This window comes from Parambassis ranga, chromosome 3 (genome assembly GCF_900634625.1).
Source record: "Parambassis ranga chromosome 3, fParRan2.1, whole genome shotgun sequence".
NCBI classification, from domain to species: domain Eukaryota; kingdom Metazoa; phylum Chordata; class Actinopteri; family Ambassidae; genus Parambassis; species Parambassis ranga.
Genome location: NC_041024.1, coordinates 1523268 through 1539251, shown reverse-complemented (window position 1 = coordinate 1539251; position 15984 = coordinate 1523268). Strand labels below are relative to the sequence as shown.

General features: G+C 48.1%; 1 protein-coding gene across 4 annotated transcripts in view; it reads right to left on the bottom strand.

Annotated features, from left to right (window-relative positions):
- Nucleotides 1–15984, bottom strand: part of LOC114433161 (serine/threonine-protein kinase BRSK2-like) — a 69508-nt gene that overhangs the window by 15654 nt on the left and 37870 nt on the right. For all 4 annotated transcript variants that reach the window (XM_028401535.1, XM_028401537.1, XM_028401538.1 and 1 more), the window contains exons 2-5: nt 13187–13281; nt 4314–4399; nt 2760–2900; nt 1563–1679 (exon numbers count right to left, since the gene is read on the bottom strand). In XM_028401535.1, the coding sequence (XP_028257336.1) occupies nt 1563–1679; nt 2760–2900; nt 4314–4399; nt 13187–13281 (439 nt within the window). The remainder of the gene's footprint in view (nt 1–1562; nt 1680–2759; nt 2901–4313; nt 4400–13186; nt 13282–15984) is intronic.

Here is a 15984-nt window from a genome sequence, read left to right as displayed (position 1 = left end):
TGAATATCATCAGAATTCAAAGCTTTGAAGTCTGTTTCTGCACTAAGTGAGATTACATAACAGGAAACGGCCTCAGTCCAGAGTCCTGTGACGATGGTTCATCCTGATGACATGTGACACACACACAGGCTGCACACACTGGACTCACTGCAGCCATTGATTTCCATTCAGTTCAGTTAGAAGATGTTATGTCTGTTGCCTTGATTAATTCTATTTTTACTTACTTTGCATAGATATGTGTTTAACAGGCCGTCTACACCACCACCGACAGCACAGTTCTTAAAGGATTACAGTGCATAGATATGTGTCTAGGTTGCTGAATCAATGTGACGGATAAACATGTTGCTTTTCAAACATGGCCATGATGGAAGTGTCTGCAGTTCCTCCAGTGTCCACTGGAGGCTGCCTCCAAAAGTGAGTCAAAGACCTCACAGCAGAAACCAACATGTTCACAGCCTGCTCGCAGGTTTCCTCCCTCCGTCTGTGCAGACGTTTATCAGTCGTGTCCATCGGCATCAGGACCATGTGACCCACTTTGTCTACACAGCAGGTTCAGAAGGAGACTTCCAGGCGAGTGTTTGATGTCTCTGATCTGTGCTCTGAATAATCAGACGATCAGCTGCACAGATAACCCTCCGCTGGTCCTCCTCTGCGTGGATTCATCATCACAAATGAAGTGGAGGGCGCCGCTCCTCCGACAGAGTAAACACACACACACTTCTTCTCCAGCGACAAAATTAATTATGCTAATGTGTGTAAAACCAGTCGATTCGAACTACTCAAACACAGCCGTGTCAAAATACACTAACTGCAATCTAATTACGCCGCAGCAAATCCTCGTCCGCCCTGCTGCAGGCGACTCGTTCATTTGATGAATTCCATTAACGTCACATGAAGCAGCAGCGGCATCTGACTCATTACTCATCAGAAATATTTAAAGCATCCATTGTGACATGCTCCTCACACAGGTCTGTGCGCCATCTGCCTGAACGTTCCACGCCACCTTCAATCAAACCAATCGCAACACACACGGCTCCGTTAAACATCCGTTAATACAAAAAAGGAATATATGCTCCTTATTGTTCACACAACAACTGTAAATAATCATGTTTCAGTGACAGATCCTGCTGAGGCCACAGAGCTCCAAACCCGTCCTGTGTCACACACCACGTGACTGAAGCTGCAGCAGCAGCAGCACCTGCGCTGCCTCCGTGGCGATGAGAGCCGCTCTCTGCCTCCTCTTTGTGCAGCGTTGAGCTGGAGGAGTCGAGCTTTAGCTGTTCCACATGACCGACTCTGTGAAACACTGCTGGGCCTGCGGGTTACTGTGGTGAGTGGCACACACACACACACACACACACACACACACACACACACACACACACAGTGGACCAGCCTGCAGCCTGTGGAGCCTCCTAAAGCCGGCACGCAACATCCACTTTATATCTACTTTAAAATCAGCAAAAGAAACACTGAAACACACACGACATCTAAAAAGTGTTACAGACACGTCTCTCTCGCAGGACGTTGAACTTTACGTCAGGTGTACTCGCTGTACTCACCCACAGCTGGTCTCCAGCAGACTCTCCCCGACCTGCAGAGACGCCATGCCAAAGTCCGCTATCCTGATGTTGTTCTTCTCGTCTAACAACAAGTTCTCAGGCTTCAAATCTCTGTGGCTGAAGGAGAGAGGAGAGAGTTTCAGCTGTGACGGCGTGGCTGGAACATCTGCACGCAGTCCTGAGAGCAGGAAGCTGATGTGACCGAGTCAGAAACAGTGAGAAGTGAAACACACAGTCCTTTAAAGACTTGTTGTCTGCTGCTGAGAGTCAGAGCCTCTGTGATGTCGCTCTTAGATCCGTGGCGCCGTGGCCTTGAGTGGAAGAAGAGTTGGAGCCTCCACAGCCGCCGATGAGGAGGAACGGAGGAAACCTGTTGTTCATCCAAACACTTCAGGGCTCTCAGGAAAGATGTCACATAAGATGAATATGAACCACTGCAGGAGTATTTATTCTCACTGTGGGGGACATTTGCAGAGCCTGAAGCAGAGGCCTGCCTGCTGCGCAGCTTTACAGCTGGGTATTAATCAAACAAATCAACCGTGTACTTTCCAAGACACAGACAGTGATACAAATTCTTTCTTTTAAAATCTAGAACTGCTTTAACTTCAGATCCGAGCTCTCTGCTGAGCCTGAACGGCTTCTCCCTCCCATCAGGCAGGACATGCTAATGTTTGTCCCCACAGAGAGACGTGTTCTCCTCTGAGAAAGGGAGCAGACATCTGATCAGGCTCAGAGTCAACATGCTGTTTCTCTGCATTAAGAGGAGGAACCAGCCGAGGAGGTCTGAGCGTCTGAAGAGGACATGCGTGCCTTTAAAGGTCATGCACGGAGGCCCAGAGGCCGAGCAGAGACCCTGGGCCTCCCAGCTGCCTGGGAGCAGCTGCAGACGCCCCGCGCTCCTCCCGCCTGCAGTCTGAATCAGTGCAGAGTTTGAAAATGTCTGAACTGCAGACAGACTTCCTGCACAAGTGTATTTAAGAGGAAAAATCATTCAATGAACCATTAGTGAGGTAAAAGTGGCAATTAATCCTGATAATGAGTTTTGGTAATATCCCTCCTGTGCACAACCTTCAGACTGCGAGAGTGCAGACATGAGACGATGCTGGAAACAGCTCTGAGTGTGTGTGTGTGTGTCTCTGCTGAAGCTGCTGCAGTTTCTCCTGCAGTGGTTGGTCAGCAGTTTAATTTCTGTCTCACCATATAGAGTGGCTGTGGCAGAAGTCCAGCGCAGAGATGATCTGTCTGAAGAACTTTCTGGCCTCCTTTGGTGTTAACCGGCCTTTCTTCACCAGGTAGTCGAAGAGCTCCCCGCCGGACACGTGCTCTAGCACCAGATACCTGCAGAGGAGGACGCACAGAGATGGAGAGGACTCTAACACACTGTGAATGAATCACTTCAGTTTTCTTCCTGTCAGGTGAGAAACATCATGTTTGAATCAAATCACTTTCTCTCTTCATTATACACAGAACCATCAGGTACAAACAGCTGAAGTACAGGAAGTAGAAGCAGCAAACATGTGAGTGGCGGAGGAGCGGAGGTGTCTGTATGTGAAGCTGCAGCGGATGAAAGAATCCACGTGTTCCATCTTCCTCTGAATCAAATAATTGAGTCATAAACTACAGAGATTTTATCTGTGACATGTGGGAGTCACCACGCTGCTGAGAAAATCCGGCCTCTGCGGGGTTAAAATGTTTTATCTGCATCCTTCGTGGCCGATCCTCGTCTTCCCCTCGGCCTGATTTATTAGCAGATTACAGGATCCGCTCGAGCGTTTACCTGTCAGGCTTTTTAAATTAGAAACACGCTGGGCTGTGATTTGTGACTGCCAGACTTTCAGCGGCAAACTGTTTGCATCCATGATGACCGTCCGTGCCCGTCCTCGCAACATTAAGAAAACAAATTCCTGCTCCATTTGACAGCGGCGCCTTTATCAATTATTGAGCAGCGCATTAAGCCGTGCCACCGGCGCACAGCCGCCACACGCAGCAGATTAATGTGCACAATAAAACACAGATATGCAGGAAAGCTGCAGTCGAAGAGGGGGGGGGGGGCGACCACAGAAACATCTCACACTTTAGTTAAACCCAGAAACTGAGGCTCAGCTCAGGCTTCGCTTTCCTCTCTGCTGGATTTAACTAAACCAGGTTTATTTAAATATCAGATCAGATCAGCTCCATACCTACGAGGGCACAGTCAGCTGAGCATAATTCATATTTATGTTCAAAGCAGGACGTTATTTTCTTTCAGTCCTGAATCCTCAGTCTTTACCTCAGGTTTTTGATGGTGAGTGTGTCATAAAGTGTTCATGTTTTTATCAAATATCCATCAGGTAGTGGGCTGATGACTTCAAAATAGGCAGAATATCCCTTTACACACATCCACCTGTAAAATATTTGATCATTTCCCAGCATGCATAGCTTCATCTTGTCCCTGCAGAGAAGTCTGACAGCAGCTAGCATTAGCTAACCAGCCGGGACGGCTAAAAGTGACGGGAGGGAGGTCGTGTTTGGAAACAGCACATGTTACATGGTGATAACCACAGTCAGAGTTTGTACTCGTGGAGTTTTTGTTTATTCTTCCTGATCATGTGACTGCATGTTAAACTCCGAGTGTTTGCCTGTCTCTCCTCTCTCCTTCTGATGGATGGAATCCTCCTCAAATGAAAGCTTTATTGAGACTTTAATGTGCGTTCTATCACACAGAACGTGCTGCAGCATAAATCCAGACTGAACGTCTGAACACATACTCACAGGTATTTCTTGTTTTCGTAGACGTCGTGCAGCTTTAAAACATGAGGATGCTCGATGAGCTTCAGGATGGCGATCTCTCTCTCCACCTGACAGGAAGAAGACAATCAGTTACACAGAGCAGACAGCCTGATGTTAAACACACACAGAGGCCCTGAAGCAGCTTCACACTCGTGTCGTTTGAAGCTCAGACATTTGACCTCTGGATGTGGTTCGGTTGTAAATCTCTGTTAGTGAGAGGCTGATGAGTTTAAAGGCTTTTAGTTTCACACAGAAGCAGCTCCAGCACGAGTCCATCAAAAAGAGAAAGTGTTGCCCGTTAAGTCAGGAGGAGGGATTAAATCACAGCAGCTCTTCATCAGCATGGGTCAAATATTCAGGGGTGTGAGGTGCAGGTCCTGCTGCTTCTTTACAATGAATGACTGCAACAAAGCTTCACATATGAGTCAGAGCTAGAGGAGTGTGTGGCGAGGAAGACAACACACGACAGGAGGACTAACAGGAGGCGGAGCGGCTGATGCTGCTGTAAAAGATGACTTACATCCAGCTTCATGTCACGTTCATTCTGTCTGATAATATGTTTGCAGATATTTTAGAGTGAATAAACCAGAGCTGCCGTTGATGCTGTTTGTCCACATCTTCCACCACTTATGAACTTATTTTATGTTCATCTTTCACACACAGAGGCAGGTGATGGTGACTGTACGCTGGAGAAAGAGCAGGAGTTTGCTGCCGTTTCAAACCTTGATGAAACACAGAGGATCTCCTCCTCTGCTTTACTCCGACAGCCGGTTTGCAGTGAAGGACTTCGTCATTTATTCATGTGAGAGCTGAGGGCTGACAGCCGCAGACACAGTGAGGGAGTCACAGAGAGAAATCGGCTTTTTCCAGCCGGCTGCAGCTGCAGGTGAGCGTCAGGAAACACCAGAGAAGGTTTACAGATGCCGCCCTGAGCTGCGCCGCTGCTAACCTGCCTGCTGCGCTCTGGATTTACTGCCAGTTGGCACCTCAGCAGGCTGGAGGGTAAGCTGAGCGTCGACCTCTGTGCTGCAGGAAATAAACGGTGGCAGCACCGACACCATCAGTCAGACGTGTCATCAAACACTGAGCCCTGCGCTCGGTGCACAGATCTCTAAAATAAACATGAACAAAGTGTCAAATGTGAGTTCGTCCTGCACCAACGATGAAGTCTGACAGCAGAAAACGCTCCTGCCTTCGACTCCAGAGCTGTTAGTGTGCTCTGCAGTCAGACAGGAAGACATCCCGCAGAGGAGACGGACCACGATGCAGTGCGGCTGGAGTCTCACTAACATCTATGTATAAACAGAAAGTCCAGAATGACTGACCACAAATCAATAATGATCAATAGAAGGCGATCAGTTTAAAAACAGCTGAGAGAATCAATGAGGAGAACCACCAACACGTCCGATTGACGTCTGTCAGTCGTGTGTCAGTCGGTCTGTCCTCTCGGTGCCTGAGTCATCCTGCAGCGGCGGCGCCGCTCTCAGCCATGTGACAGGTCCGAGAAGACACCTGAAAATTAAATTTAATCTCCATCAAAGCCGGCGCTCTTCAAAGGTCTGTCACGGAGAGAGGTGGCGTCTGGCAGCAGATCAATAATGAAAGAAAGTCTTTGAATCTTTGAACCAGTCACTTCCTTCTAGACCAGGCTGTCACACCGGCGTCTCCCAGGGCTCCAGAGGAGGAGGGACCATGCCAGGATCAGCAGCTGACCAAAGCTCGAACATGCTAACATTAGCTTCTAGTAAAAAACAATGTAAAGCTGTGCAAAGACAACATGGCTGCTGCAGCTACAGAGAGGTGGTCAGGTCAGCAGGTCAGTGGGAGAGGTGTGTGTGTGTGTGTGTGTGTGTGTGTGTGTCTTCTACAATCACAGCTAACATCTGGGCGTTAACTTAAAGGTCGGGTGGGAGATTTTGAAAACTCAGTGAGAGTCAGCCAGATTTCCAAAGTAAACACACGCCCCTTTCTCTCGGAGCTCACCCCGAAGCCACGCCTCCAATCACATGGACGCGCATCACCTGAAGACGAGCTGCGGTCTGTGACTTCGGCCATCATGCACGTACCTCTCTGGTGTTCAGAGCAGGAAGAGAGTGACAACCAGCCAATACTCCTACAGGGTCCACCCGGAGGATTGGCTGATGTTTTTAGTGTTTTATAGCTTCAGATGATTCATATTCTTCGTTTTAACTCCCGAACTAATCGGTTGCTATCGGACTGTAAAGAGAAGTTACACTAATTTAACACAAAGTGCATCAGAGTGAAACCTCCTACCCGACCTTTAAAAGCAGCCAACATGGCGTCCATCCATCTTTGTAAACAGTCTTTGTCTCTAACATAAGGCACGGCTCATTGCCTAAAACATCACAGAGACGGGAGCTGCCATCTTGTGCTATTAACGTCATTTACAAGCAGGTGAACACGCGCTGCTGTCAGGATGGACGCAGGTGCAGCACATCAGCCCGTCCTCCTGCCATCACATCTAATTACTCTGCTCTCCTCACACACGGTGTAGCATGGCAGAGGCTAATTAAACTCATGTACAAGGTAAACAGACACGGAGCCCCGGCCCTCCCCGCCTGACAGTTATTAGGCTCCATTATGACCCATATGGCTTTTTAATGTGTAGTAATAAAGTGTGTGGGCATGCAGAGGAGGGTGGGGGAGGGGCAGAGGAAGCACAGGTGAGACGCCGCGGCGATGGCGGTGTCATCCGTCTGACCTCCACCACCTCAATTATCACGTGTCATCCTCACCGTTAGAAATGTTTCAGCGTCATTAAACACACTTAACATGTGAGAAGGTCACGTGCAGAATACTGACAGGAAGAAACACACACACACACACACACACATCTGCCACACACTCCCTGAGCTGCTGTCATGTGACTGCTGGTCACATGTGCGTCATTCATGGCTTCCTATTTGTGCAGGATCAAAACATATTTTACCTCCAAAGACATCAACATTATGAAGCCAAACGTAAAAAGAATATTTCAGAAATGAGCAGTTTCAGAAGTATTTTATGATACAAAAAGTCAGAACACCTCAGAAAATAAGATCATGAGCGTCAATCAACAACTTCTGGGTTTATTCAGAAACACTCATCACCCCCTCAGACCGGTGTGCAGCTCCTGCAGTGGGTTAATCAGGGTCTCGGGGTGGAAACAGGTCGGTTCAGCCTCTGTTCTTCCACTCATTTACCGCACTTAGCCATGAACACGACGGAGACATCCGCTGATGAGAGACGTTTTCCTCTGAATGTGTTTTTTTAATGATGCAGCAGAGTAAACAGAGCAGCACAGCACAGGAGAGCCCTCCTCAGGACAGGACTCAGCAGTCCAGCACACTCATAATAATAATAGGCAATAAAAAAAAGCCGTCCCCCTCTTTTACCATCTCATAAAACTAGCCGACAGCAAGCAGCGTGTTCTTACTTTACGTCACGCTTGGATCGATGCTTTAATGTTTAATAATTCATCATCATCATCACCAGAACAGCAGAGGAGCTGAAGAAGCCCCTCATGGGACGAAACGTCTTCAAAGAAGACTCCACACTTTCTGTTGACCATGATCGGCTTTAAGAATATTTCGCATTTGATTACGTGATGGTCACATCATCAGGCGTGATTGTAATTTCCATCTTCATCATGCATCAAGCAGCTGTGAAAGGCAGCAGCCTGATGGTGACCTGAGACCTTCCATATGGACTGTGACTTCAGACTGACTCAGACGCCTCCTGACCACACTGATGTGACTCATTCACACCAGCAGGAGGTAAACAATCCTCTGACCGAGTCCTGGCCACACAAACATCACCAGAAACAGATAAAGATGCAGCCATCTTGGAACGTGGGCTGAGCTCTGTGCTGATGTTTTTTTATTTTAATGCACTTGTTGCTCTGCAGGCGTCACGTTCACAACCCGCTGACACTAATGTCTCCTCCTCCCTCAACTGAGGGTCTCAAAGCTCCTGACTCACGCCAACAACCTCCTCCAGTCAGCACCTCCATGTGCGAGAGCTCCTCTTAATGAATTATGAGGACTCAGTCAAGTTTCAGAGCGCTGCTTCCAAACCTCCGTTTAATTGAAACACGATACAGGGCTGAGGGGCACGAGGGGCTGTAAATTAGAACATCCACTCGGTAATCAAACCGCCATCTGTTGCTACGACGAGGGAAGAGACCCGACCGCAGCGCAGCATCCAATCAGAAACAGCTCCTGCTTTCCACCGCTTCACATGCAACATCCAGGCAAAGTGACACAAATCCATTTAGAGGAACGACGGGGAGAGTCTGCTCTGTGACAGAGTAATAAAACAAGGAGAGGAGAGGAGAGGAGAGGAGAGGAGGAGAGGAGAGGAGAGGAGAGGAGAGGAGAGGAGAGGAGGAGAGGAGAGGAGAGGAGAGGAGAGGAGAGGAGAGGAGAGGAGAGGAGAGGAGAGGAGAGGAGAGGAGATGTCTGTATTTCAGTCGTCAGCAGGAAGTGCCTCCCGTCAGCAGGAAGTGCCTCTCGGGTAACTACCAGGCGGCGTGCCCAGTTTTTTCCATGCAGACGTCTGGTGACGGGCGAGATGCCGCCAGCATCACAACCTCCTCCCTGTGTAACTGCATCAGACAGAATACATTAGCAGCTATCACTGAGTGTGGGCCGGCTGCTGTGAAGGTGAGCGTGTTAAGGTCGGCTGTGAATCATGGGAACAAGTTCTGATGTTCTTTTCTGTGACAGAGCGCAGTCCTTTCACTCGTCTGTTGCTCGTTCAAAGCCCCCCCCCCAGTGGACACCAGAGGGACTGCAGATTTTTGACTTCATCTGTCATTTCTATGTGACTGTGAGGTTAAATTGTCTCCAACAACTTTCACTGCCATTTTCTTGACTAGCACTGTAATGAATCCCAATGACCACAGGAGGGCGCCACCATTATAATCACCTAGAAAAACTGATCTCAAGACGGTGATGTTCCCCCTGGAAGAAGGAATAAAATCACTGTCATCATTATACAGTGTAACGCCGGGATCAGCTGTGCAACAACACAACAACTAAAGTGCAGAACAACGTCTTCCGTGGAACAAACTGCAGAACTAGCGTGTTTAGCATTCATGCGGTGCTGCTCTGCTCCGACTGCTTTACAGTCACACACGCAGAGCTCAGCGAGGCGCTCGCTGTAAGGGAGCCGAGGATCAATCAAACATGGCAAAACTAATTTAAACGTCCTCCTGTAGTTCAAAGATAAGTCTGTGTCGCAGGGCCGCTCTTCAGCGCTAATGACACACAGAGGGCACACACACTCCATGAGCCGGAGCAGTCAGCAGAATAAACACACTTTAAGTCAGTATTGACACCATTAACACAACCAGCGAGACGTTGAGGAGATGAAATGAGTCCAGTCAGGCATGAGAGGGCCTGCTCGACCTCTGAAGAGCTCACACACACACAGTACACTCAAGACAGGAGATTTAATCTCACACATGACCACACACACACACACACACACAGAGACACACACACAGACACACACACACCAAGCTTTTTTGTTTCTGGGACATTCATCTCATTGAAACTGAAAGGATTCTTTTTAAGTCTTTAAAAGGAAAGTCTGGTTGGTGCTGTGGCTGCTGCAGTTGCTCCTCTCCTGATAACAGGTCTGAGCTTTCCTCTGAGTGTTAGCCGCTGATGCTAGCAGCTCCTCCACCTGTGGCTCCCCTAACGAGGGTCTCCATCAGCAGCGGTGAGGCTCGTCTGTAAATGGCAGCTTTAACACAGGGTGCCAGGCGGGGTGACATGTAAGGTGCTGATCTCTGAAGCAGAGCTAGAAATGTCAGGCTGATCATCTCACCAGCAATCACACACAGATACACTCTCACGTTTGCATAGTGGCATTAGCACATGACATAGGCAGCGAGCACAGAAGGACGTGGCGTGAACGCAACGGCGGCACAACGCCCAGAAAATGAAGGCAGCATGACAGAAATAGAGATTCAGGGTGTCCACGGGACATATACAAACCCAGCTCACACAAACAAGCACTGTGTGAAAGGGCAGCCTGGTTCAACATGGAGCGTGGTGCACCGCTGATGATGACATGAAACATGCCCTGAGGTGCTGTTACACCATGTGATTTCAGTGGACGACCAACTCTGTCATAAAGACGCAGGCACAAAACATCCAGGCATGAATGTTTCAAATGTTTAAGCATTTATTCGCTCGTTTACACATGTTAAAGTGTTCTAGTGGGTTCCATTTATTAGATTTTTTCTAATTGTTGATGTGACAGATTGATTGGTCACCTGTCCTGGATGTACCCCGCCTCTCACCCGTAGATAGCTGGGATAGGCTCCACCCCCCGGTGACCCTGCACTGCAGGACGAGGCGGTGCAGAAGATGGATTGATTCAAATATTAAGGCCTTAAATTGGCTATAGGAACAGCACCCATAATAACAGCAGTCAGTTCATCAGAAATCAACTACTGCTGTAACAGGTTTATCTGGGTTCAAGTAAAAAACTGGACTGACCAAGATCCATCCAGTCTGTGATGAACCACCACTGGTGCTATGAAAGCATCAGTCACAGATGAAAACAAATGACTGGAATGTCCCTTTAGGAGGTTCAGTGTGTAACAATAAACAAGGGGAATGTAAATGTGTCTTGTCTTGTGAACAAAAGAGACATTCATATGCAAAAATACTCACACAATACATCCAACGCTTCACAAAGTTTGGGGATAAAAGCAGAGGAGAAGAGGAGGAGGGACAAAAAAAAAACGCAGCTCGTCTGAAAATGTCAAACTAAATGGGACAAAATGGGGTCCGCTCAAAATGCCAAGAGAAAGACGGGAGGAGCCGAGCGGCAGCCATGTTTCAGCCCTCCTTCACACCCCATCTCTGTGTTTTTTTTTTTTACTTGAATATAATTTTAGGAGACTTCATTGTGTGAGAACACAACGGCCGTAACTCCAGCCAATAGCTGCCTGTTGCCATGACAACAGGGCCCCGGCTTCTTCTAAAATAAGACTGAGGCAGAAAAGATTAGAGAAAGCCCCCCCCCCCCCCCCAGTCTACCCTCCACCACCACCTCCACCTCCACCCACCCGGACGGAGAGAGGAGAAATCATCAGCAGCTTTCCTTCACATCCCGTCAGAAACACAACAGGCTGACTGGTGACAGCAGAGTGAAGCCAACACAGCACAGAGCCGGGCTGTCACCGCACCACAGTCCCACTGATGGAGGCTTCAAGTGAAGCTGATACTACTGCAAACAGTACGGAGCGCAGCACAGCAGCAGGAGGAAGCACATTCAGTGTGGACAATCCGGTAACACCCCACGACCCTGTTCACACAGAGATGAGCCGGTTAACCCAGTAAAAACAGGCTCCTTTAAGTCCTGCTGCTGAGGGGAAGCGGGTGTTTGGAACGGGAACTTCTTTGACTCCACACATTTAAAAAAAAAATGCTCTTCAGGAATTAGACTCATCACTCGAAGAACGGAGGCAGCAACCAATCAGCAATCATCTGAATCTGACTTTTAAGTCGGGCAGCGTTCATTAGACGCTTGACAACTGCAGCGTCCGTGTTAACGACCAATTATCTGCCGGCATTGACTGAGGAAGGAGACGGTCAGGCCGCTCCTCGCTCGCTCTGCTCGTTAGGGAAAAAAGGACGGCTATCAGCTGACTGGTCACATAACCTCACCATCACATCACAAAGTTGAGACTAACTCATCAGAAAAGTGGTTTGTGCTGAACATTAAAGCAGTTCTGATCTACCTGTAACACTCACACTGTGTGTGTGTGTGTGTGTGTGTGTGTGCTCTGCGTTGGCGTGTCCTGTGCTGTTTAATAAAAGGAGAAGTAATGAGCCCGTCTTGTCAAAAATGTCTCTTCATGACAGTAATCTAGACTAAAACACTGCTAATTATACACACTGAAGATGTTCTGACACTCTTTAAACTGTCCTGAGTGTGTGTGTGTGTGACAGAGAGGGAATATAATAAGACAGAAACGTGTAATAAAAGCTGTCAAATCAGCGCTCTGTTCTTTTTTTACATTTTGAAAGAGCGGCTCTGGGAGAACAGGCTGCATCACTTCAACCAGACGATCCCTACAAGTGCTGCTTTGCTGGTGACGTCATATTTTCAGAAAATCACTGGTTTGATGGGAGCTTTCTGAGCAGTGAGGGCAGTAAATCAGTATTTTTATATTAACAATGTCGCTGTGTTGTACCAGTGCTGGTTACGACAGGATTATCAGCAGCTCCAAACCAAAGAAACCATGCTGACACATTTAAAGTGATGCTGAGGAGGTGGACCGAATCCTTGACCAAGCACTTTGTGTATAATTGAAAGCTCTGAATGACCTCTGCTGATAGAAACCCTGTGAAACACTGACTGCTGAATCCACCTCACTGGAAGCTACAGCACACATGACTCATCGGCCGGATTTAGCTGCATCCACCCGTTTGTTCGAGGCGTAGGAGGTGTCGCCGGTAATAAGAGCGACAAAAAGCAGGAGCAGGTCCACTGCCCAGACACCTGGTCTGTGTGACGCCTTCCAAACTCCCCCTGCAGGGCATTCTGCTCGGTTCTGGGTGAGAAGAACCACTGGACACATTTAAGAGGAGCGAAACATCACACACAGGACCAGGAAGGGAAGACATACACTGACCAGCTGACCTCCCTGGGTTTTATTATTCTGTTCTCTGAATACTCTAAAACAACTACGTATCCATCCACAGCAGAAAATAGTCCCTAAAAATTCACCACTTCTTGTTTGATGATCTAATAAGGAGTCATGTTGATGTTTTTGTTGTCAATACAAAGAGAACAACAGAAAAGTCACAGACGGTAACAAAGCGTCTTACCTTCATAAGAACCGACTCGCTGAGCTTTTCTCTGTTGACGATCTTTATGGCAACTTTCTGACATGTGACACAGTGGACGCCCAGTTTCACCAAACCTGAAAGACACAAAACATTCACACATCAGCTCTCATACAACTCTGCACTGGGATTCTGTGGGTGTAGCAGGTGTAGTGCTGCAACTACGGTGTCCCAGGAGGAATAAAACGCTGCGTACTAGCTGCTTTCTGGACAAAATAACCACGCCACTGCGCCTCCTAGTGGCGAAACTATACCATTGCCCTACATAAGAATAAAACCCTGTTAATAGCAAGCAGCAACATCCAAGCCTTCCATAGTAATTCCTGTCAATGGTTTCTAGTAACACAAGAGGCCTTTATGTGAACTGCAGTCAGCATCCATACGTGATAGAGTCATTAATTACGTCCAGGCGTGTGGATGTCAGCCAACCATACACAGATGTAGCTATGACTGGAGATATCTGTGCAGCGATAACATTTCTGGACACACTTCGTTAACTCACAGGGAGCTACTTTCACCGCAGTGACTTTTACAATCCAATAAAGTCCGTAGGTGCTTTGTGCTTCACTCGGAGCTGTCCGATCAAACCAGATGACCTGCATTCTACATGTCTTTGTTTTGGTGGTGTACGCCTGGGAGCTCGCCCTGATGCGCCTCGCATCCATAACACAAATGTCAGCACGCGACACCTTTATCTTATTACTGCTACAACGGCTCCATTCATCTCCATCAGAGCTCTGACACCGGGGAGTGGTTCTCACTTTGTACTGAAGGTCTGCAGACGCCCGGTGGAAATGCCAGCGCGCATATGCACCTCTTCATTACCTCACGCCGCATGTATATTTCACACGGGATGACTGCTTCACCATTTGAAGGGTGATTTCCCTGCGGGGGGCTCACATGCAGGCGCCAGCAGCGGGGGTGTTCGGACCAATATGGCTGCCTGGGGGCTCTTTTATGTCACCGGTTAGAACGGAAATGGCATCCTGGGTGACATTCGGCAGGTCTCATTGATCTTGTTGACAGAGAGCAGCTCGAGCCCGTTCACCATAACTCAGAGATAAGAACGCCGGAGGAAGACGGCTCCTGATGGACACGTTCAACCCTCAGGCTCCCAGAGGCTCCAGTCCCTGCTCCCTGTGAGGCGTGTTGCATGGGATTAAATTATGACCTCATCTGGACAATTAAAGGTACATCTCAGAGTGATGCAGTGACCATCACTTGTACCCATGATGCACTGGGGGAAACACTGAGTGCACTATGTAGGGTCTATTGACTACTAGGGCTGCAGCGAATAGTCGACTAATAGTCTAATAATAGCAAAATTCGTCTAAAACTAATTTAGTAGTCGACGGGTCGTTAGTGACGTCATTGCATGGCATGCAAGTGCAACGCATCTGCAGCAGGAAATGGTTCTCTGGCTCGTAGTGTAGCGGGATGATTGGCACTTTGGGCGCAAGAGGTCCTGGGTTGGAAACCTGGATGAGCCGTCTGTTCGGTGTGGAGGGAAATTTGTTGCAGACTGTATGAGAACCGTTGTAGAGTTAGTGGTAATGTGCTTCAAGCAGATGTGGGAATGAACACACACACACACACACACCCCTTGAAAAAAAACAAAACCCAAGCATGAACCCAGGGCTTCGGCCCAAGATCTTTGGCTTTGCACACTGAAGCGGCAGCACGGAGGTGGCTGAATCAACGACCAATTAGCAGTCCAAAGTCGCCGACCAGTCATTAAAGGTAGTCGATGACTAGTCGACTATTGAAATGCAGAGACTCCGTCCTCTGCATCCTCTTCTCTCACACCAGGAGCTTTAGGCCTCTTTTAGCACCGTGTTTTGGTTTTACACCACAGTCTCTGTCTGACTCATTTTTACAACCTGATGACTGAAAGACACCTGAACATACCAGAGCATCCTTCATACAGCTGCTCTGCATTAGAGGTCACTTGCAGCACACACAGGTTAACTCACACTTTGCTGTGTAATCCGGACTGTAAGTGGGCTCTTTTTTAACAAAAGGTGGAGAATGATGATCAGAAACAGCAGAACGCTCCTTACTGTGTGCCGTCATGTATTGATTAGTCTGTGCTGTATTTTTTTTAATGGGTCCTCCTGAAGCCTCCTGAAGCTGTTAGCTGTGCTGTTGAGCAGAGAAATGACAAACCTAAAGCGGACTACAGTGCAGTCAGAGTAAGAAAACGCATTTAAAGTGTATGTTACAGCTGCACGGGCCCAGCGAGGCCTACAGGAATGACACATCTGTGCTCTGCTAATCTTTCGCACAGCGCCTTCTCATAATTACTCCTCTGAAACCTGAAAGTACGACATTCCGTCTCTGCGGACAGTTATGTATTTCTGGTGCGGTGCAGATAGCCATGGAAGGCAGTTATGTTTGACATTTTTCTCTGTGCCTCCCAGTTATTACAATCATTAGAGGCTCCAAACTGGACTCTTAAGTAATGATCTCTGACATTTTCACATCAGGAAACAGCTACTTTGCTTTTTCTGTGTCACATATAATTCAGGGAGGATGCTGTTACATCTCTGTGTGGAACTGCTCCTGCGTGTATGTTGTTGTTTGGAGATTTATGCAGCATAAAGCTGAGGGAAAAGCCTCTCTGTGCATGTACAGTAATATTTAAATAAAGCCATCCATCCTCTAAACAACTTGCAGTTTGAAGACAGGGGGGGCTTTGTGCGTACAAACCATGGTGCAGGTGCCACATGTAATGACCACACCCATCCCTCAGACTGGGAGCAGGTCCTCGGTGGACCTGT